The sequence below is a fragment of the Drosophila pseudoobscura genome, chromosome 2 (assembly GCF_009870125.1).
Source record: "Drosophila pseudoobscura strain MV-25-SWS-2005 chromosome 2, UCI_Dpse_MV25, whole genome shotgun sequence".
In the NCBI taxonomy this organism is placed as follows: Eukaryota; Metazoa; Arthropoda; class Insecta; order Diptera; family Drosophilidae; genus Drosophila; species Drosophila pseudoobscura.
The window spans coordinates 23,742,222-23,765,225 of NC_046679.1; the positions used below are offsets into that span (position 1 = coordinate 23,742,222).

The window sequence follows — 23,004 nt, forward strand, 5'->3', positions numbered from 1 at the left end:
TAATGGGCCATTCTGCGGGTATTCGCAATGTTGGTGGAGAATAACCTAGTTAAAGTATTCAAAAATACCATTATCACATAGAAGTGTTACCTTCTAAAAAGAAATAGAGTGATTGTTGCAAAGAAAAACTCGTAATTTCCATATTCAAAATCATCTTTATTGATCAAACCAGAGGCAAAGTTTAACAGTCTTAGGACATTCGTTCTGCAATCCAGCCATCAAACATGGAAACCCTGGTATAGACATCAGGACTGTTGGAGGCACAGAAAGCAGTGCCATAGGAGACGACGCCCACTTGCTTGAGAGACTCCCCTTTCTGCATCACCAAAGGACCGCCAGAGTCGCCCTGGAAAGTAGTGAAAATATGACCAAGTTTAAGAGATGAGCAATCAGTGTTTAAGGGATTCACTCACATTGCAAGCACCCTTGCCAAATCTCTCCAGAGCACAAATCTCAGTGTCCGTGAGCTGCGTCATGGTCTCTTTGCATCTGGCATTGCTGAGCGTCTTGTAGGAGAGCTTCTGCAGCACCGTGGGATACTTGGCAAAGGGACCAGTGCCAAAGTGAAAGACAGAGCCCCAGCCAGTGAGAAGAACCTCCTGATCGGCCCCCACCTCTTCCGAGCCGCTCACATCGATGGTGGACACACGCTTTTGATCCACCTCGAAAGGAGGATCGATCTTTAGGATGGCAATGTCGCTGGTCACCAGCTCCTGGTAGTTCTCGTTCATCTCGTAAGACTGCACCTGAGAACGATGGCCAGTGCTGTCATTCAGATCCCTAATGCCAGCCACCACCGTGATCCGGCTGGCATTCTGTCCGTTGACGCAATGAGCGGCAGTCAGGACGCGATTGGGTGCAATCAGGGAGCCACCACAGAAATGCCGCTGCTGGCCGCTCCGTGTGAGGAACTGCATGGACACCTGGTAGGGCACATACTCATCCTCGGGCACATCGTAGCCACCTACAACGCGTTCCTGGGAATTGGTGTCCGCCTCCTCGAAGTACGCATCCACTGAGGATAGTCGGGTATTAGTATTTTTGCCTATATTCTTTCCAAAGTTTGACTTACAATCAATGATGCGTCCCATGGGTTTGCCTTGGATCACCTCCACTCCCATCAGAGCTACAAAGAGCAAAATCAAAGTAGTGCCTACCTTCATGTTGAATAGAGCTTTGTGTGCCACTGGAACTGCATCTGGGCCTTATATAGTATACACCCTGCTGGAAAACCTACACAATGAAATTTGAATTTTATCGAGTGCAGCTGTGGGTGGTCACTGTCACCCGCCTCACGTAATGGGTAACAAGGTCGCCATGGTAGTGCCGTGCCAGTGATAGCAAAAGAAGGTCTAGACTGTAAAAATTGTCAGTTGGAACACAGAAATCATGGCATGGAGAGGTAGAGGCGGCTGCTTCCGCAGTTCTTGGTAATAACACCTACGCAAAGAACCCAAGAAGGGCAGTCAGAGCACCAGACCAGACCAGTGCCTCCTTTCAGTGAGATCTGTCTCACAGTTTTAATCAGCGTATAATTTAAATATTCCGATTAAACAAGCAGCGCCCTGGGGCCTCGGACAGCGGACAGCGGACATTTCTTTTAATTCATTGTCGAGTGGCAGACAAGGAGACCTGCCGCTGGCAATCAACACCTCGGACACCTCGGATGCTGCCAGTCCTGTTCTGCCTTCCAGCCAGACTATCTCACATGTTCGATGCAAATCAGCCTCAGCCTCAGCTTCAGCTTCAGTTGCAGTTGCAGTCAGGAGACTTCTTCCTCAGTGGCCGATGTCTGGGCGGGCTCTGTGAGTGCTATCTGGTCTACATTCGGAGTCAGAGACAGAACCATGTGTCAGTTCCGGGGCTGATTGCAGCCAACTAATGAATCATTTTGCTGCTCCTTTTTGGGTGGACCTGGTCTGTGGTCTCTGTGGTCTGAGTGTGTGTGGCGCACTGGCGCAAATTAATTATGCACACCTCTCGGTTTCGTTTCGTTTCGATTCTGTTTCTGTTTGGGCTGTGGCTTCGACTGGAGCTTTGGCTTTGGCTTTGGCTTGGGCTTGCCCGTTGTTGAGGTCTTGATCTTTGGACTACTGTGTTAATTGTCCTGGGTTGCGTTGCAGCGCCGAACCGATTTGAACCTGAAATGGCTTTATTATATCAGGCTATACGAGGAGTACCAAAGCCAAAGCCAAACACACAACACAAACCCAGACCCCACCCCAGACCCCACCCCACACCCCACATACAGGATGTAGATGTGGCTGTGGATCTGACTCCGACTCGCTCTGTGGCGCCTGCCGTGTTGCCTTATGGCTGGCTTTTGTTAATTGGACCACCCTGTCAAGGCATGACTTATCTGCGGATTTTTATTCTTAATTCCCGCATCTAATTTGCATGTGAGCTTCGCCTTGAGCGTGAGCCAGGCTGACAGGTTAATCCCTGTAAAAAACTCATTAGGCTTTGTTCTAGCCACAAAAATGTTGATTAATGGAGCCTACAGAGGCACTTCCTCTGCTTCATTTGGTTATATTTCGCTCCAACCCTGACTAAAATTCACTGCGAACTTTTATTCTCATAACTCAAACTCCAACTCCTTTCTGCAATTCCACAGATGATGCTCAAAATTCTGGCTAATAAAATGCATTTTAATCATTTCATCAGCAACTTTTCAGACCAGACCTCCAGATCCGTTCCGATCCGATCCGACCCCTTCCCTTCCTTTGAGCAGGGTTTATTGGATCGTTCGGTGTTAACAAGATAAGCATCCTGCTCTGGCCCGTCTGCTCCGACGGGACGCCATCATTATTATGACATTTTGCTTGATTGCCTGCCTCTCGTCTCGGGGATCGGGGATCGGGTCTCTCGGATCTCGGTTGGCCCTCATTCAGGGCCATGTTCTTCGTGCCAACTTCTGTAGAATTGTGCGTGTGGCCAAGAACGGAGCCAAGACATTGTCAGTGCAATTTTTATGAGTTTTTTGTTTTCGGCTTTTTGTGAGTGTTTCTTGTTTGTCTCTTTGCCGCCGCCACTGCCACCGTCTTCAATGTGATTTATTTGAGAAGTTCTTAAAGCAGAGCCGCTGGTTTTATGATGTGAAAGGAGGAAGAGGAGGAGAAGGAGGAGGCATAGTGCCAGGGTCTCATATGCTAGGGGTCGAAGCCCAGTAGCCCCAGTAGTCAAAGGTGGAATTATAGTGATTGCCTGAATGGGGGATTGTGAATGGGATCTTTGCTCTTGGGAATGTGCCAATGGAAGATGGATTTGTTCTGGCTTGGATCTCGTAGTTGTCCAACTCGTATGCAAATGATTATGACTGACAGCATAAATTAACAAGATCAGCCAGGACAACATACAACATACAACGCGTACACGCACTCCAGAATGAGTTTTCCACTCTCTCAGGCAATTAATTTTGGTCTGGAAAAAAGCGAGCGGAAAATTAATTGCGTGTTTTGCATAATCAGTAAATTGGTCGTTTATTTTAGTACTTAATTTGCTTGGCATCGCCTCGCAAGGTGCACACTGTGCAGTGCACTGTGCAGTGCCTCACCTCCACGTTCCCCCACATGATTCCACTGGTCTTATATAAATTATGACTCCCAGGTACGGAGCATGCAGCGATCTGGCATTGGCTTCGCTCCGACTCCGACTCAGACTTGGGCATTGGGCAAATTAAACAGATTTTTATTTGCAAATCAGATAAGAGATCATGCCACGGAGCACAGTGCAGATACCCAGATGCAGATACAGATGCCCAGATACTTGTGTTGTGTGTGGAATCAGATACAGATACAGATACAGCTACAGCTAGCACTGGCTTAATATTTATCGGTCGCGTGAGCTTGTTACCTAATTGATGACAACAGGTAGGCGCTTCTGTCAAGCGATGTCTCTGGGGCTCCAGATGGGATATGATGGGAGGTTCGGTTCGCTGATCTCCGCCAGGTTATGATAACCAGGCACGCAAGGGACGAACAGCGGGTGATCCAATTGGACTACTGTTTGGCTCTCTAGAAGTCTATCCTTAGAGGAGATACTTCTGTGGTTCCGTATTGGTGTCTTGCTGTCATTATTCATCTCTATTTATATCCCTACTTGCATGTATAACCCAAATGGAAGCCCAATTTCGCCAGATTTCAAGTTCACAAACATTTACATGTCGATATGTAAGTGCTCTCGTACAAGACCTTAGCCCAAATAAATTGATAAGCTCAACCCCCAATTGGGAGGTATAAAAACCATGGGGGGTTATCATTTCCAACTCATTCGCGTCGGAGTAAAAGTGCCACCAGCACTCGTAATGTTCGCCATAAAGCTATTCTGTCTGTATCTAAGTGTGACCATGGCTGCCACCTGGATAGCCCCCACAAAAACCTCAACAGATCCCATGCGGAGCATGGAAACCGCAGCAGCAGATCCCATTAGGATTAATGGCGGCCAAATGGTGAACGAGACGGTGCCCTTCCAAATCTCACTGCAGGCGCAGCGACGTGGACGCTGGAGTCACTTCTGCGGGGGCTCCATAGTCAGTGCCCAGCATGTCCTCACGGCCGCCCACTGCGTGGAGAAGATGAAGGTGGAGAACATCAGTGTGGTGGTTGGCACCCTTAACTGGAAGTCCGGGGGCCTGCGCCACCGGGTGGTGGCAAAGCATGTGCATCCGCAGTACGCGATGAGTCCCCGGATCATCAACGACATTGCCCTGGTCAAGGTGACGCCCCCATTCCGCTTGAATCGCGCAGATATCGGTACCATCCATCTGGGTGGAACGGATCGCATTGGCGAGAAGGTGGCGGTACGTCTCACAGGATGGGGATCAACCACTCCTGCCACCTCCTCGGCCAGCCTGCCGGATCATCTTCAGGCGCTGCACTACAGCACCATTTCGAATGAGGAGTGCAACCAGAAGGGTTTCCGTGTGACCCGGAATGAGATCTGTGCCCTGGCTACCCACGGACAAGGGGCATGTGTGGTAAGCATCTAGATATTTCCTAGATATATGACAGATCTGATCAGATATCCCTCACAGGGCGACTCTGGTGGACCTCTGATCCTGGCTGGCTCTCGTCCTCAGCTGGTGGGCATTGTCTCGTATGGGTCCTCCACCTGTGCCCAGGGCAGGCCCGATGTCTACACACGTGTCTCAAGCTTCCTGCCCTACATCAGCAAGGTGATCAACCAGGATCTGGCCTAATAAATACATTCGGACAACGTATAAATAAAGCAATCTCATCGCTGCACCAGAATAAGTTTCTTGGAGTCTTCGTATTTAGTTTCTCTCCCCTTTCGTTCGTTTTGGCGACTAATTAAAAATCTTGTTCAATATTCGCCACACAGTGGGGTGGAGGAGTGAGAGGAGCATTTACTGGAGTCTGCGGAGTCAGTGGAGGCTCTCCTCTTCATGGTCTAGGCTTGGCCCGTCTCCAGCGAGAAACTCGGGCTGCCGCTGCCGCCTGCCAGGGCGACCATGATAAATGCAAAAAGCAATTTATCGCACATTTAACTCAATTCAGTTTCTTTATGGACAGTCCCCCCGAAGGAGGCTGTGCCGTGCCGCCGGAGGAGGAGGCAAGAAGGAGCAGTAGGAGACTGCCACAAAGTTTCGCTGACACGCACACACTCCACTCCACTCCCAGAGGCTGGAACATAGACTGGGGTTTGTGTTTGGGTCTGGAAGTGGAACTGGAAATGGAAATGGAACCGAGGACTGCGTCGCCTCTGAGGCCTGTGCGCCTTGTAATTCGATATTAGATTTTATGTGCGACAAATACGAAGTGCAAACATTTTTATGTTTCTGCAATTTCTATGCTGCATTTTGTATTTGTAGTGGAAACGATTTGCCGGGGCGCCGACTTTGACTCCAACTTTACCTTCGACTCCGCTTCGCTTTGGCTGTGCCATCGGCTGGGGCTTCAGCTGCGTCTGTGGCTATGGCTTCGGCGTGGACTCATGGATTACTTCTCCGACTGGGCTGTGTAATTAAGTTCAAATAATGTGGAGCTCATGGTCTTGAGTTTGGATTCTTTTAAGCAACACCAGCCAACATAGTTGTGTGTCTGATTCATGGCTAAATACCGAACCTCTGTATGATAAGGGTTTCTCAATACAATCGGTGGCACCATAAACGCGTTATGAACTACGCCTCTCAGGCTAAGGTTTTCCAATCTTAAATCTGTATCATGTATGTAGCTGCCAAAGGGACCAACGCCCAAGAGTGTAGTGTAGCCTGTAACTAGTCTCTAACATTCCTTACAACATTTGTAGGACAGTGTCAGTTTCGTTGCTCGTTTCACGCTCTCAATTTACTAGCTGAAACCTCGGCTACGCTACGGTCCACGAGAGCATAACATCGAAAATCTGGCACTCGGCCGCACTCCCCACATACATACATACAAAGATAGCTAACAGCGGGTCAAAGAAGTGCAAGAGTAAGCCGAACTGAACCGAAACATATAACCATCTCCATCTCCAACCCCATCCCATCGCATCCCCAGCACTATCCGTATGGCGGACTGTGAGTTGCGAGACTCTGTGCTGAACATATAAATTCATTTAGATCAATCAATTCAATTTGTTTGTCAATAAGACCTAAATGAGTATTTCATTTAAACAAATTAAAATTCGACCCATTTGAAATTCCAGAGGCAGCAGCCCGAGGAAGAAGCCCACACCCCAGACCCAGCCCCATCCAAAAAGCGAACCCAGGGACAGGGACAGCAATTAAAATTGACGCGACACACTTGATTCCCTGATTTCTTAAACGAACGCAATGAAAATATACACATATGAATATGAATATGAATATGAATATGAATATGCCTGGACTTTAGCTCGGTTCAGACCCAGTTCGAGACCGAGACCCACAGATCCAGACCCTGAGAGCAAGACCGCAACCAAGACCGAGAACTATTGCCCAGAGACCAAGAGACCATTGCCCATCTCTGTTGACTTTTCATTGTCAATTAAAATCAAATAAATTTATTTGCTGCATGACTTTCGCTCGCTGTTGTTCTCGCCACAGTTCTTGGTCACAGATTCCGATTCTTGATTCCCAGTTCCGCGGCGAATTGTTTTTTTTTTGTTTGTTTGGCATGCAAGTGGATTGAACATCGATTATTTTCGACCTTGTCCACCTTTGTCGGGTATCGAAAATGGGTTAAAGATAGATCAAGTCCGACTATTTGGCCTTGCCCTGGTTGGCCACAGCCTCCATGGCCTTCTTCACCGTCTCGGGATCACCGAGGAACTTCAGAGTGCCTAAAGGCTTCAAAGACTCATCCAGCTCGTAGACAAAGGGTATTCCCGTGGGCAGATTGAGGCCCATGATGGCTTCATCAGATATGCCCTCCAGGTGCTTCACCACACCACGCAGACTGTTCCCATGAGCGGCTACCAAGACTCGCTTTCCCTCCTGGATCTGGGGTACTATCACGTCGTTCCAGTACGGAAGACAGCGCTCGATTGTCAGCTTGAGGGACTCAGACTTTGGGAAATCCTTGGGATCCAGTTGTCCGCAATAGCGCGGATCGTTCACAATGATGTCATAGTACTTGTGATCCTTCTCCATTGGAGGCGGCGGGGTGTCGAAGCTGCGCCGCCAGATCTTCACCTTCTCCTCGCCAAACTTTTTCGCTGTCTCTGCCTTGTTGAGGCCCGTCAGGCCGCCATAGTGTCGCTCGTTCAGGCGCCAAGTCTTGCAGATAGGAATCGTCTTATGACCACTGGCCGACAGTGCAGCCGCCAGGGTGTCCTGTGCCCGCGTCAACAGCGAGGTGTAGGCCACATCGAATTCCATCTTGGCCTTCTTGAGTGCTATTCCTGCCGAACAGGCCTCCTGCAGACCCTTCTCGCTCAGCCTGGCATCGAACCAGCCGCAGAAAAGATTTTTCTGGTTCCACTCGGACTCGCCATGCCGCACCATCACGACCTTGTACAGGCCCTTCTTCTCCTGGCATGAATCCTTCGAGTATGACTTGGAGTGGCAGTGGGAGTAGGCGTAGGAGTTCGAGTTCGAGTAGGAGCAACTAAATATGGGACAAAGTTTCATCAGTTCAATGAAAACGTGACTTCCCAATGGTTTTCCAGCAAGAGCCAACATTTTATCAAACTTAATTTTGTCAAGAATTTGTATAGTTTATAATTCCGTTTCAAACTCAAATTTTCCAACGATTTTTGACTACTTTTCAAATGATATGCTTCTGATCCATATGGTTAAGATCCACTTCTATACATATTGACATTGAAATATTTGACAAGCTGAAGCGATTCTGCGGTTTTATTATTGTTTATATAGGGGAGAAAAACGCAGTGAACTTCACCCAACAAACGCTAAAGCCTCGAAAAAATAAACCTCAGGTCAAGATTTTTTCGAGACTTTAGCGTTTTATTAGCAAATTTGTTAATCCCTTCGCTGCAGTTCCAGTAGAGGTTTCTTAGCAAAATCTATACTTAGATTTTCAATGAATACAAAATCCTCAGTACGAAAGCTGGTACTTAGCTTATAGTTCCTTAGAATCTTTGACAGGGCAACCTTGGCAGCTATTTCTGCATATTTCATGCCTGTAAACAAAAAACACTTTTATATATATTCAAACATATCGAATAGCCAACCTACCTATGCAACTTCTCTTTCCTTTGTTGAACGGAATGTAAGCGTACTGATGAATTTTCGAAATATTTTCGGGAAGAAAGTTGTCGGGGTTAAACTTGTCTGCCTCTGGGCCCCAGGAATCCTTGTTGCGGTGCGTGTGGAATATGTCGAGACACAGAGTCAGGGATTTGGGTAATAGGATGCCATTGGATAGCTTAACTTCTTGGGAGGTCTCCCGTGCTATCAATGGAATCGCTGGGATCAACCGCAGCGACTCGCTCAGCACACGATCCAAGTACACCAGTTTCTGTATCTCATCGTTGGAGACCTCAAAGTCTCCTGCATTTGGAAAGACATCTTTAAGCTCTACGAAGGCGGCATCTTGATACTCGGGAAACATGGCCAAAAAGGTAAGAGTGCTAAAGACTGTTACGGCGGTTGTCTCGAAGCTAGCCCCAACCATGATACTGCACTCGCCCTCGGCATCTTCGTATGAAAATTCTCCGCTTTTTAGAAATTCCACAACCCGACTGATCACTGTGTTCCTGATCGCAAAGGACTCTTGATTTTCATCCGGCTTATTAGTCATCTTTTCTTCGATTAACTGAAACGAACATTTTTTTAAATGTATTCCTTGCATTAAATGTATTATTTACGGATTTTGTCAGTTCATTCACGACAAACGTCGCTTCTGTTCTTCGCTTTTCAATTCCCAACAGCTTTGCGATAGTTCTGTTCTGAACCAACGGAAATAATATCGCCAGTGTTGTATTTTCCATAGTACTAAAGAGTTTTTAAGAATTACGATTTTTCATGAGGTAATTAAAAGTAATTAAAATCTTACTACTTGAAGTTTTTCAATAGTGTTCCATTCTTGAAGCTTGTATTCGCCTTCACATCGCTGCCCAATGTTGTTTCTAAAGATACATAGATATTCTTAGATGTTTAAGGTATTAACCTATAGAATTAAGTATATAGATTGCTTACGATATGCGGTTCTAAAGGACCAGTTTAACACGTTCGGTAGTATTTCTCTCTCACCCTGACCCACAAAAGTGTCCAGCACGGACAATAAGCTATTCGTCTCCTCGTTGAAGATCGGAAGGAAGCTCATCACTACATTCTTCTTGAATGCTGGAATCATCTTCCGGCGACGCTCAACCCAATGTGACCCTACATAATCGATGAGAACTGTTACTTGTTGGGGTATTAAATGGATGGGTCATACATGTACCTCGTAATGCTAGAATTCCCGGTCCAGAATTCATTATTATTGCATTGCACGCAGTCTGGCTTTTGTCAAGGCAATGGGGAGACGTTAAAATATCCTGGATTACATTTGGCTCACTTGTCACTAGTACTGGCACTGTTCCCATCCACGTGAGGAAGGTCGGTCCATATTTCTCGGCCACTTTACCTGCTAGGCCAATATTACCTGTGGATATTGCGTATTTGTAAAGAATAACGCTAATCGTCTTTTGTGAGGTTTCATTCACGTTTATTCCGTAGAAAACCTACGACACTGCCCAAGAACGGATATCCTACAGGACCCTTCACCCTCAGCATCAGTAAGTAAAATCTCCGTCGGCTCCACAGAAAGTATATCCAGGCAAGTATCCCGACAGCTATCCACAGTTGCAACGTGATCATTATTTGACTGAAACTCTGATATTACAATTTGAAGTACAGAGCCTCAACTGTATAAGCTTTTATATGAAAACTTTTTAGGTGAGAATGAAACAGTCAACATTAGGTATACTTTTTATATAGTATAGCTGAAACTCTGATTTCACAGATTGAAGTATCTCTGAGGAGGCTCTGTATAAGCTTTTATACGAAAACTTTTTAGGTGAGAATGAAACAATCAACATTACTTTTTATATAATATAGCTGACCCGGCAGACGTTGTTCTTCCAAGCAACAAAAAATGCTCTTAATTAAATGTTGCTAAATTATAGCGAACCATTTTGAGATAGCCCGGTGAACTTTTATCCGCCTTAAAAGCAAAAAAGATTTTAGATTTTATCATAATTATTTTTGTATTTTAACGATTCTTTAATATGTTGTTTTACTTTGTTCTTTTTTTTGTAATTTTTTTTTTTTTTTTGTCATAGCGCCACAAATATCTCGAGTCATTGCGTAGATCTTTCAATGCTCAATGTTTCAATTATGCATCGAGCTAACTTTCTTTGTCGTTTCTTCACCATTCAATGGATTTATCATCAACGCATGATGTTCATTAAGTAGTTGCTGCAAATCTTTAAGAATTGCTCTTTTCATTGCTGCATTTATCTCAACGTCGATCAAGTTGTTATTCTATTTTTCCCATGAAGTATATTTGTAAAAAATTATATTTTATAAATCAAAAAGAAAGTTTTTTGTTTAACCAAGTGGTGTATTACCATACATATAAAAATATTCTTGATGTATGATTCATATGTCACATCGCATGTCCTTCAAAGACGAATATTAAGGATCCTACACCACTTGGTTCAAAAAAGTATATTAAATTCGAAAAGTTATGGAATAATTCTTATTTGTACCTTTTAAAATAAAAATCTAAGATAACTCTTTTTTATTGAAAAATTTAGAATAATAAGCTTTATTTTTGATTATTTCAAATAAAAATAGAAAAAATAATTATTATACTGAAAACTTTTATTTTAAAACTTATAACAGTCACGGTCCCTGCTAAGTAGGTATAAGTATTTCTTTTATACATACATATTACAAAACACATATCACTGAAGCTAATTGCAGCCAATTGGCCTTGTTCTGCCTGGAAAACTACTTCAATCACCTCCTATGTTGCAATTCAAGAAGTGGTTGCTCTTTAAACTCTAGAACAATATTATCAACGAAGGAGAGATCATCAAAACGAAAGCTTGTGCTTAGGCGAAAGTTTCTCAGAATCTTGGCTAGGGCAATCTTTATAGATATCTCTGCATATTTCCGGCCTGTAAATACAAAATACTATAATATCCATTCGAAGATGTAGAAAAAAATAAAACTACCTGCGCAATTTCTCTTTCCCCTATTGAACGGAATGAAAACGTATGGATGCCTTTCTTGAATGTGTTCGGGGAGAAAGTTGTCGGGATTGAAGGTATCCGCCTCTAGGCCCCAGAAATCCTTGTTGCGGTGAGTGTTGAATATGTCGATGGCCACTGTGACGCCTTTGGGGATCAGAATACCATTTGACAGTTTCAAGTCCTCTGTGACCTCCCGAGGAATTAAAGGAAGAGGAGGAAGCAACCGCAAGGATTCGTTCAACACACGATCCATGTAGACCAGTTTCTGCAGGTCATCGTAGGACACCTCAAAGTCTCCTGCATTTGGAAAGACATCTTTAAGCTCCTCAAAGGCTGTATCTTGATATTCGGGGAACATGGCCAAAAGAATAAGAGTATTGAAGACTGTTATGGCCGATGTCTCGAACCCAGCAACAATGGTAAGAATGCACTCGCTCTTGACATCTTCGTAGGAAAAATCACCACTTCTTAGGAAGTCCATTGCCCGATTAATCACTATATTCCTGCTCGCCAAGGATTCTTTGCTTTCATCTCCTTGTGTCTTCAGCTTTTCCTGTAGGATCTGAACGGGGAAGAGTTTTAAATTATACTTTAAACGCTAAAATGGCTTACTTACAGATTGCAGAGATGCATTCAGATGAATCATCGCTTCTGATTTTCGCTTTTCAAAGCCGAAGAGCGTTGAGATAGCCCGGTTCTGGAGCCACGGAAATGTAATTAAGTGATATGTCACTTCAATAAGACTAGAACATTTTTGAGAATTACGAATTGATGTTGTTTGGATTAGCTCAAATTATTTCAATCGTACTTGCTGATTTTTTTTTGTATTGCCCCATTCATAATGCTTGGATTATCCTTTAAATCGCTGCCCATTGTCGATTCTATATATTGAAGATATATAGTCATTGATGGTTAATGAACTACGAGATAGATTGCTTACGAATGGATGTTCTAAAGGACCAGTTTATGAACTCAGGCAATAGTTTTTTTTCACCCTGGCCTACAAAGGTTTCCAGCAAAGATATCAGGTTCTTCGTCTCCTCATTAAACAGCGGAAAGAAGCTCATCAGGACATTGTGCCTGAATGAGGGATTCATCTGCTTGCGACGTTCAACCCAATGTGATCCTAATTCAGAAAAAAGTGTTCTTAATAAGAATGATATGATATGGATATAGATGTATATATATTCCTGTACCGTTTAATGCAAAAGTTGCTGGGCCACAAATAAGACGTAATGGATTGCACGCAATCTTGCTCTTGTCCAGGCAATGGGGAGACGTTAAAACATCCTGAACAACATTTGGCTCACATGTAACCAGGACTGGCACTGAACCAATCCATGTGAGGTTGGTTGGGCCATACTCCTGGAATTGCTTACTGCGTTGTTCCATGTTGTCTGGAGATGAGAAGTGTTAATTTAGAATAAAATTAATTGTATTTTTCGGGCTCTCAATCACGTTTATTCCGTAGGTACTCCACGGCAACGCCAAGGAATGGATATCCAACAGGACCCTTCACCCTCAGCATCAGTAAGTAGAATCTCCGTCGGCTCCACAGAAAATATATCCAGGCAAGTATCCCCACAGCTATCCATAGATGCAACGAGTACATTTTTTTTTAATATAATAATTTCGTAATATGGTGATTGGGGGGATTTTCGCTACTGATTTGTTGGGGAGGGCCTCAAGTGTGCTTTATATAAAATTGGCAGGGATTTGCCTAAGTAATTATAAGTATTTCCTTTAGATATACATAATATAAAACACCCATATCTGGAGCTAATTGAAGCTAATTGCACCTTGAGTGGCCATTAAAGGTTCAAAATTTGTATGTGTACAGATGAGTACAGTATGACTTTATTCACGGCCAACTGACAGTGGAATGACACAGGTGCACGTAAAGAAATTACATTTTTCAGGGTTCATTCCTAGATCATCTACATATTCCAGAGTGTATATTCTTGTAAGGTACCTCCTTTCTATTCGCTCTATCGACTCTTCATCCATCATTCATATTGGGTAGAAAATCAATTAAGCCGCGAATCGTGTCAACTGCTTACCAGTCTAAGACGCCGCTTACCCGGCTTAGACCCCAAAGTTGTTGCTCAAAAGAGTAGACAAGAAGCTGGACCAGAGCGAAAAGTCCACCGGCGATGCTGTGTGTGTGGGGCAATTAAAGTCTCGAAAAATGTCAGCGGCGATAAATTGTTTTTAAGTGCGTTCCGCCGAAAGTTGTCAAAAAGTGTTAGAAAGAAATTTTCACCCGCCAGCAGCCGCATAGAATACTCGTAATATATAAAAGTCAGATCCGATGCGTGGCTTGGGGCACAGGCACCAAGTGCGGCCTCGCAAGGTGTGGCAGTGCGGCAGCCTGCCCACGAAACATGGACACGACACGGCACGGCACACGCAAGTCCCAGAGACACCCAATGTTGGGACGACGACGACGTCTATGATAGCACCGCGATAAGCAACATTACCGTACAATTTTCAATTAACACGAAGAGGAAACTGTGAACGCCAGAGGAGCGGAGTGAGGTGAGTCGAGAGAGTGCCTGGAGAGTGGGATCGGGGGCTGATAAATTCCATAAAGCCTCGACCCTGGCGCTTGCTTGGAGGCACAAACTGTTCGGCAGAGCAGAGGCAAAGCCCCTCTACAAATTGTCTAATCTAATGTTCAGTAGAGTCTCTGGGTTGGGGGACTCGAGTGGAGAGGACTCCCAGCTCGGCACTGATCTATGGTAGCCGTTAGTGTCGTCGGCAGTGAAAAGTTGTCGACCTGCCTAAGAAAAAATAAAAACCAACTAGGGAAATAATCGACAAACGTCCAGCCAGCCAACTGCCCATAGTAGACAATTTATCATCTCGACTTGGGGCATCGGTTTCGCCTGGAGTCCAGTGGCCATAAAAGCTACTTTATGGCTGCTTCTGTGCCCTGGCTGTGACTCTGACTCTGGTCCGGGTCGGAGATCCTCCTCATCAGGCGGCCCCAAATGGAAGCCACTCGCTCGTCGGGCACAAATCTTTCATTTTATGCTAAGCTCCATTTTACCTACTCACATTGACATGTTTTCATTTTCATTTTCTCCATCATTACATTTTTCCCCATAAGTTTTATGGTTTCCAAGGTGATTTACCATCTGCCAAGTGGTTACCGTCCTGCGACTATGGCAGATTTTGCAATAGATGCGATAGATGACCGACAATGGACAGATTTTGTATAATTTATATGCATGTGTATATATACAAAATTTGATCAATGGTGTGTCAGAGTGGTTTTTAGTTCGAAAAAAGCAAAGATAAGGAATATATTTATAGAAAATGATTTGTACATTCCTCGAAATCACATAATCACATTCCCACAATACATGTACATATTTCCTATCATAATTACTTCAACCAGTCTTAACTTGTATCTCAAATTCTAGGCGACAAAAGTATCTATGAACGTATCTAAAAACTTTATTGTATATCGGCCACACCTCCCATCTCATAGTCTACACAACAATGTATCTTTCTTGATGTATTCCCATCTACAGACAACTTTCAGTATACTTTTCCATTTTCCCAATTTCAGTCTCTGGCTCCAAAACCATCCCATAACCAATGATTACATTTCGCCTGGAGCTTAATCAACTTTTCAATTTTCTTTGAACAAACAGCTACAAGAAAAAAAACGTGAAAATAAGTTAAAAATAATAAAAGAAAAATCGCTTACCACTTTCCGTGTTAGATGCGGCGCTTTCATGATTTCCAGGAGGCGCGTGAGGAGTTCAAAGGTGCCACAAATGACATCCGTAGATCCACCGAACCAGTGGCTGACCAAAATAATCCAAGTGGTCAGCAGAGGCTACCGCACAGCTGCTGAGCGGCCTGCAATCGAGATGAAGATGCATCTGAACACACACGTCCACTGGCCATGAACTTTGCTCGGATAACCATAACCCCTTCCTGTGGCTGTTGTTTGAATTTCGGCCCCGTACCTGTGGCAATTTGAGCACCTGGCGAGTGCCTCATGTGTGTACGCCACATCGGAAGATCATTTTCCGACTCGAATTGGATTCCATTTGCGTAAATTGAAAATGAAGCGGCAAAAGGATTCAGACACCTGCAAAAAATTATAACAGATGAAAAAGAGAGATGGCTAAAAATTGTTACAAATATATGAATGCTCTCCACTGGAACCTGTCCCGTGTGTGTCCCCATCTCCTTCCATCCCATCCCATACCATCCGCGTGGGTGTGTGAAATAGGGCTAAGCTCTGGTTCCATCCTGGGTGCATCTGCAGATGCGTGCGAGTTCAAGTTCCCAGTCTCCCACCCATAGAGCGACGTGGACATGGACATGCATGCGATTCCATTTTGATAATAATGCCAAAGTCAAATAATTATAATGATCGTGATCACAATCATCGTCTGCACCTTCTTCCTCATCATCAGCAACATCGTCATCATTGTGCCTGGGAGTTGGCCAATGACTTAGTCATTTACCGTTTTCTTTTAGGCTCTGAGGTTCTCTTCAAAGACTGCATCGGACGCGTACTGGAGGCTAGACCCCGGGCACATCTTCAATGAAGTTTCAGGTCAAATTGTCTTGCGGCGGCTGCGTTTGCGGTCTGAGACCCGAACCTTATGTTGAGGTTGTAGCTGTAGCTGTAGCTTAGCTGTAGCTGTGGAGCCCGACCCAAAGCCAGACCACAGCCAGTTTTTTTTTCCGAAGTTCAATTGCAATTTCTATTTTCGTGCAGAAGAATTCTCCGTCCAGACATCGATTGCCTGACTGCTTTCCTCCGCCTCCGCCTTCGCCCCCACCTCCACCACCACCACCGCCTGGTCGTATGGCCGCTTGCCTGCCTGCGTAGGCGCTTTCACAGATTAATTGAAGTCATAAGCAATTGTAAACTTATCGCTTTTCGGTCTGCCCGATCCATCCCCACCAACTGGATAATTCTATAATATTTTCTCTGTGGTTTTTCCATCTATCTCCCTCTCTCAGTTCTCCTCTCTTTGGGGCTTTATCGATTTGCAGTAGGAGAATGTTTGGTGGTGTTGGCGTTTGGTTAATTTGTTGCTATATTTGATTGTGGCACACTTTGCGCAATTATTTGATTGCGTTTCTATCAAGTCCCGATACAGTTCAAGAGTTCAACAATCAGTAGCTTCATTGCAGTGCGTTTATTTCATTCGGTTTCGAGGTTAAGTTCTTTACAACGAATCAATGGAAACTGTCGATGCTGGTTCACTGTTTTAAGAATCGCGAGAGTTTTCTTTCGTATATCGAAGGTGCTTATCACCGTGCTAAAAGGACTACAAAATGCATTAATGCAGGGATACGATATTGATATAAGAAGAATTCGATTTATCCCGGCATGTTAACTAAATATCGTGTCAGATAAAACTTTGAATATCGTATGAGCACTCTTTGAACGTCGTATTAGATACCGTTGAATATTGTATTAGAGCTCCCTTTGAATGTGGCATATTTGCCACTTGCCAGTCATTACCCATACGCCACGACAGCCACGACAACCACAACACCGTCGAACAATGGAAGTAATAAAGTTTTCGCTACCCACGACAATAGGCGAGCCGAGGCGCTAAAGGCAGCAAGCAATTACGGCGCGCGCCAGGATGCGTGGAGCGAAAGGATAAAAGCCGGATGTTCAAATATGGGCAATAAATGCGCCAAGGCAAGATGATACACTTATCCGCCCACCCAGAGATACAGAGAGATACACATTCGCACTCACATGATGAGTTAAATGGCAAATGCTAATGGAAATATGACAAGGAAGCCGCACGCCATCCTTCAGATTCCGCTCGAGCTTCAGTTCCGGCTCCTTTATCCCTCAGGCATATGCAAATAGGATGCTAAATGTATGGGAAGGATGTGCGCCATGTGAATTTAGTGGTTACGGAAGTTGTGCGGCAGTTAAACATGGCGTCTTGCGATTTTATTGCCGTCTTGAAAGTTTGCTTACGCTTTGTGGCATAAATGAGCAGAGAGCGGGGTGGATGCAGCAGCACCGCGAATTGAAATTCATGGAACAGGCGGCCCCCAACTCTGAAGCCAAAGATGCCTGGAGCGTGCCTGAAGCGTTAATCTGAATCCCAGTACATATGTGGCATATACGTATATGGTTATGGTTAAAAGGAGCCCGGAACGAGAGATCTCACTCCCTTACCCCTGGAACATGTGTTTGCTTGTTCATTCGTGTTGTGGCAGCTAAATTGGAGACAAACAATTAAAATGTTTATGCGACTCAAATTGAAAATTAATTGTTACTCTGGTGGTTTTAATTAATTTTTTGTTGCTTAGAGAAATCTTCTAGAAAGTACGAGTACGAATACGAGCTCGAGTACTCGTTACATATGCAAATTATGGAAATGGTGTAATTTCTCGTTGAGTTTTCTCTTTGGAATACAGTCGAGCCAACTAGCCAACTTTCAGTACAGTTGTACCAACGAGTTTGCTCTTTGGGTAAATCTCACCCAGGACTACTAACCTCTTGCCATTTAAGACTCTCAATCTCTCCTCTATACCGTACAACCGGGAGAAAATCATTAGTGAATTGATAAATGGATTTTTGCCACAAATTTGACAAATTTGCTAATCAAACAGAATGCTGTCGAACATCTTTCACTCTTGGAGTTCTCTCCCCGGTCCGACCGTCAGTCAGTCGACAGTTGAAAGGTGTTTTTAATTACTCCGAGTAGTTGACAAAGGAACAATTAAGGTTCAACTGGGACTGAGACTGAGACTGAGAGAATGGAATGGGATGGATGGCTCTGGGAGCTCAGGGCAGCATTTAACCAAATGGAAAAGTGCAAATATTGTCAGAGTGAATCGCAAGGGAGAGGGTGAGCGAGTGAATGTAACCCACACAAAACAGGAACATCATTAGTGCCCCCATAGACAGAGGCAGAGGCACAAGAAGGGGATGCTGCTCGACTTTTCATCCTTCAAAGACAAAGTCAGAGAAGAAGACGAAGGCGAAGACGAAGACAAAACCCGATTCGAAGACCGAGTCGGAGTTGGGCGTTGTATTTAAGAAAATTGACATTTCTGGCAAACGGCTGTGCTGTCGCAGTGTAAACACCAAGAACTGAGACTGAGACTGAAACTCAGAGACGACACCCGATTGTGGGTCGGGTCGGGTCGGGGAGATTGGCGGGGGGATTTTCTAAAACTAAAATAATTTGCTAATATTTGCACAGCAACAGCGCAAAAGTTGAGCTGCCGCCCCGGCTCTGCGCCACATCATTAATTATTATGGGCACAAGCTGCGATCATGTCTTAAGAAGATGGGCATCGTCGCGGTGCATCGTATAGCACTCCCAGCACGGAGTCAGAGTCGGTCGACGTCAAATGCCTTGAAAAGGTTGTTAATTAATAGAGAATTTTCGCAATGGAATTTCACAATTTTACATTTTTGCCTGTTGGCGCTGCCACATAAATTCTTTTTCTCCTCTCGACTTCCACTCGATTTCTATATTAGTGTAACGGGAATGCCGAAGAAATACCAGTTCCCATTGATTGATGGTAGATACAAAAAGCTATAGAAATTGGCAAAAGAGTGCTGGAATGCAATTTGGTAGAAAAGGTGTTGAATTGATATTCATTCAATTCGAGGGAATCAGAGATGGGACACGGCAATGTTTATTCTAAGAAGTTTTGTTGATTTATCTTTAGATGGTATCCATTTTATCGTAACTTATTGTATGTGTGCTTCGGTTGAATTGGAATTCGGCCTTAAAAAGTTTATCTAAGAATTATCCCGCTATCCAGAGATAGAACCCCAATTATAGGCATTATTTAACGTTCAAACCCTTAGATCTCATTAGTAATCTTGTGTAAATCTGAAATCTTTTGAAATTTGCATGTATTTTTTATAAATATTTCTTTCCAACACTGATTCATGTTTTCCAGCACTGCCTCTTTTCATAAAGGTAATTTGGTATGGTTATTATGAAATAATATCTTTACACTTGCATACATCACCCCTGATATACCTTTTCGTATACCAGCTGCTCCCTACCTCAACAAAATTCCAATATCAAACGCTAACCATAAATCCAACTGTTTTCCGCCATAAATTGCCTTAACATTCTGTTAGACAACAGTCTCTGCTCTCCAACTGGGGTGGCAATCAGAAAGATTCTTAACGAAACTCATTCCACTCACAGTGAAATCACTCAATGGGTAGTCACGCCTCTTTTTGAGTGGTTCGACTACGTATCTGTGTTTGTAAGCTGGTTGGTGTGTATGCATGTATGTTCTGCTGTATCTGTGTGGCTGAGAGCAGAGCAGAGCTCTTTTTTTATTTGTTAACCAAATACGTAGCTCCTCTAGCCTCCCTCTCTCCTTCAGATGCATATATCACTGCACGAGCGAAAGAGATGGAAACTTCCGGGCAGGGTGGGGCTGGGGGCAAATGAGGAAAAACATAAATTTGTAAAGGAAACCCGGGAAACCAGAAACAAGACAATTTCCCAGTTGGAGACCACAAAGGCAGCCGTAAAGTGGAGCGCACGCGGTATCAAAAAAAAAAAAAACGAAAATCAACGAGGCCATTCGATGGATACTATTTTCTGATTTCTAATCAAATTACTGCTAGATTTTATTGGTATAGTGCTGCTTAGAAGTCCGTTCCCTGTTATCACGGATATATCCGAGTTATAAAACAATAATTTTACCAATTTTCACGGAGACTTCTTTAATTCTAATGCAATAATTCTCTCGAGTATTTACTGCGGCTTATCAGTTCACGATTTTCTTAGTATTTCACAAATAATTTCTATCTCTCAATTCTAATTCTCTCCTCTACTATATAGTGTTCCTTATCAATTTAATGCCTCCTCCGCTTATGAAATCTTTCATGCGGGTTGAGTGCTGTGCGGTTTGATTTTGAATTTGTTTTTTGGGGAATCTATAAAAATGTGGTGTTCACTGAATTTCAAAATCCTTATCAGTAGAGGAGAACACATAAAATGTCTTTCGTTTCGAAACAAATGCAACAACAAATCTAGTCGATTATTTGACAAGACAAATACATTGAGTACGAGTATGACATAAGCGGTTAGCAGATAATTCCTCTGAGGGATCATTTCTAATTCGAATCAAATATATTGCCTATTTTTAGTCTTGGCCCCGAAGCCCTTCGCCATGTAATTAATAAATTGCTGTTGTGCCAATAAAGTAAAGAGCCCGCGTACCCCTTGAACCCAAAACTCTTGAACCTAACCAACCAACCCATCATCTTGTCTCATTCAAAGATGCTCGTTTCGTTTCCTTTTTTCTCCCAATCATTTTTGGGCGCAAAAAAACGGAAAAAATTAATTTCTGTTAAAGAGTTCATCGAAAGGCAAACAACAGCGAAGGGAGAGAAAAAGGGATGAAGATGATGATGCTGGGGAGGGGTTCACGGTGGTAAAGATCTCTGAAAGATCAAAGATTCTCGACCATTTGGTAGGAAAATCCCTTAAGAAGTGTGTTCTTTTCTTCATCCTTTTTTTAGGGTAAATCTTTGAACTTTCTTCTATTAATTGTCAGTGACATGGGGCGGAGGTTCAAAAGGTGACAAGCTGTTTTTGGTCCAGTAAAATTGCTGGACCGTCTGCGCATTTGATGGACTTTTGACCGTTGGAACTCAAGTAAAACAGATACTTCCATGGGAATCAGCTTTGGACAAAAGTTTCCCAGGAAAAAACTGGAAACTGGTCTGAAAACTACTCTAATTTCTAAAATAAAGGTTTTACAATATAAGTCCCAAAAATGTGGTTTTTCTACCATTTTATCATGGATATCCCAAAGATACAGCATACATACATACATATATCCATTGTTACAACAACCAAAAATCTGCGAACATAAAAATCAAATTAGTCACGGCAACAGATCATAATGAAAATGATAATTAATGATGCCTACCATCCGTGGAATGACCAGGAACATTTTTCGCACCATTTTCGATTTTTCCACTCCCCCAGACACACACAAAATGGAAAAAACGGTGGAAAAAGCAACATTTCGTATAAAATTCAAAAAATCAAACGGAAATCAACGGAAAATCTATTGAAAATGGCACAAACATAATTGTCAAGCGGAACGTGGTGACAGCGAGGGGAGGCACTGAGGTTTTTGCATATCCATTGGCATAGAAAATTGTTGCAAACTGCTGGAAAACTGCGAGCAGTGGTGCCTCACCAGAGTGGAAGCACGGGGTGTGTATGTGTGCCATAGCCTTTGACCCACTCCCTTGGGTTCTGCAAATATTTTCGCCCAGGCCTCTACCTTTTGCATATGCATAAGCAGCCGCCGTCTTGATCCTTTTGAATACGAGTATTTCCATGCGTTGAAAGCAAACAAATTAATTTTCATTCGCGGAGGGGAAGAACAGAAGAAAGGAAATCCGAAAGAAAAGCCGCGTGGCATCTGAAGTTGACTTTATTATTTTCATAAATATTTATTGACAGCTCGAAATGGAAATCTTCGGAACACAATAGGTATTGTTTTGTGTAAAAAGATTTTCACGAATTTTCATTAAAATTTTACGTTACTTTTGGCTATTTTGGAATATTGAAAAGCGATAGGAGAACTTGTATAAAAGTAGATTCGCGTGCGACGAAAATCGCGCCAAAAATCAGCTTAAATATAAATCACAAATTTTACTCACTTGAATCCTTTTTGCTCCGAATAATCCAACAATGATCCAAGTTATCACACATCCATAAATTAGCAGTTTTACTTCTCAGTTTCTTCTCGAAATATCAAACTAATTGAAGGGCTACGCAATCGAGGATACCTTTGTCGAATGCCCATTTGATATGCGCAATAAAAACGGAGGAATCTAAAGGAATCTCACCCTCTATCACTATCGCTCCAGTGCTAATTGAATCCAGCCAAGTATCTGATGGAGAAACACATCTGTCCCCCAAAAGAAGAGTGGTCCCTCGAGATATCCCAATGACGATACGATTGTCGGTCTGTCACGCATAATAAGCTGTCCGGCAGCGCAATTTGCGATTTCATTTTTATGGGTTTCTAATGAAAAATCACATCAGTGAAAGATCTTCTCGAGCGGTTCTTTCACACACACCTGGACAAACACTCGAGCAACCCTTCGGCCTCTGCCTCGGTATCGGCCGGACTTGGCTTGACCCCGGACTGACCTCGCCAACGGTTTCTGCATTTGCATATACCATGTATTTTGAGGAGTTTTGTTCCGTTTTTTTGGGTGCATGATATGGATTATTTTTCTTAAAAGAAAAACTTGAATTTGGGATTGAATCTTGGGATTTTTTAATGAATTTTCACTCGTTTCTCAAGAGGATCAGGCAGGGGAGAAAAGTAAATGCTTAGTGAACCATTTGATGGTAT

General features: G+C 43.5%; 5 protein-coding genes and 1 long non-coding RNA gene across 6 annotated transcripts; 1 reads left to right on the forward strand and 5 right to left on the reverse strand.

Annotated features, from left to right (window-relative positions):
* Window positions 1-135: 135 nt before the first annotated feature.
* LOC4802608 (chymotrypsin-2) lies at window positions 136-1,182 on the reverse strand. The gene is made up of 3 exons (XM_001359460.4): window positions 1,073-1,182; window positions 414-1,015; window positions 136-346 (listed from the first exon to the last, which is right to left on the reverse strand). The coding sequence occupies exons 1-3, from the start codon at window positions 1,161-1,163 to the stop codon at window positions 191-193; spliced, it is 849 nt and encodes a 282-aa protein (XP_001359497.3). The 5' UTR covers window positions 1,164-1,182; the 3' UTR covers window positions 136-190.
* Window positions 1,183-4,186: 3,004 nt separating this feature from the next.
* LOC4802610 (chymotrypsin-1) lies at window positions 4,187-5,232 on the forward strand. The gene is made up of 2 exons (XM_001359462.4): window positions 4,187-4,975; window positions 5,033-5,232. The coding sequence occupies exons 1-2, from the start codon at window positions 4,244-4,246 to the stop codon at window positions 5,195-5,197; spliced, it is 897 nt and encodes a 298-aa protein (XP_001359499.4). The 5' UTR covers window positions 4,187-4,243; the 3' UTR covers window positions 5,198-5,232.
* A 1,733-nt stretch (window positions 5,233-6,965) lies between these two features.
* Window positions 6,966-8,184, reverse strand: Pglym87 (Phosphoglyceromutase 87). The gene has a single exon (XM_001359463.4). It carries the CDS (start codon window positions 8,099-8,101, stop codon window positions 7,181-7,183), a length of 921 nt encoding a protein of 306 aa, XP_001359500.4. The 5' UTR covers window positions 8,102-8,184; the 3' UTR covers window positions 6,966-7,180.
* A 57-nt stretch (window positions 8,185-8,241) lies between these two features.
* Window positions 8,242-9,233, reverse strand: LOC6897664 (probable cytochrome P450 313a1). The gene is made up of 2 exons (XM_033376482.1): window positions 8,618-9,233; window positions 8,242-8,562 (listed from the first exon to the last, which is right to left on the reverse strand). The coding sequence occupies exons 1-2, from the start codon at window positions 9,231-9,233 to the stop codon at window positions 8,402-8,404; spliced, it is 777 nt and encodes a 258-aa protein (XP_033232373.1). The 3' UTR covers window positions 8,242-8,401.
* A 2,128-nt stretch (window positions 9,234-11,361) lies between these two features.
* On the reverse strand, window positions 11,362-13,297 carry LOC6897665 (probable cytochrome P450 313a3). The gene is made up of 7 exons (XM_002137767.3): window positions 13,084-13,297; window positions 12,822-13,022; window positions 12,566-12,751; window positions 12,434-12,506; window positions 12,242-12,368; window positions 11,608-12,187; window positions 11,362-11,550 (listed from the first exon to the last, which is right to left on the reverse strand). Exons 1-7 carry the CDS (start codon window positions 13,235-13,237, stop codon window positions 11,390-11,392), a joined length of 1,482 nt encoding a protein of 493 aa, XP_002137803.2. The 5' UTR covers window positions 13,238-13,297; the 3' UTR covers window positions 11,362-11,389.
* Window positions 13,298-15,257: 1,960 nt separating this feature from the next.
* Window positions 15,258-17,897, reverse strand: LOC117183284 (uncharacterized). Its single transcript, XR_004468421.1, has 2 exons — window positions 15,344-17,897; window positions 15,258-15,287 (listed from the first exon to the last, which is right to left on the reverse strand). It is a non-coding gene; the product is annotated as an uncharacterized lncRNA (long non-coding RNA).
* Between the last annotated feature and the right edge of the window lie 5,107 nt (window positions 17,898-23,004).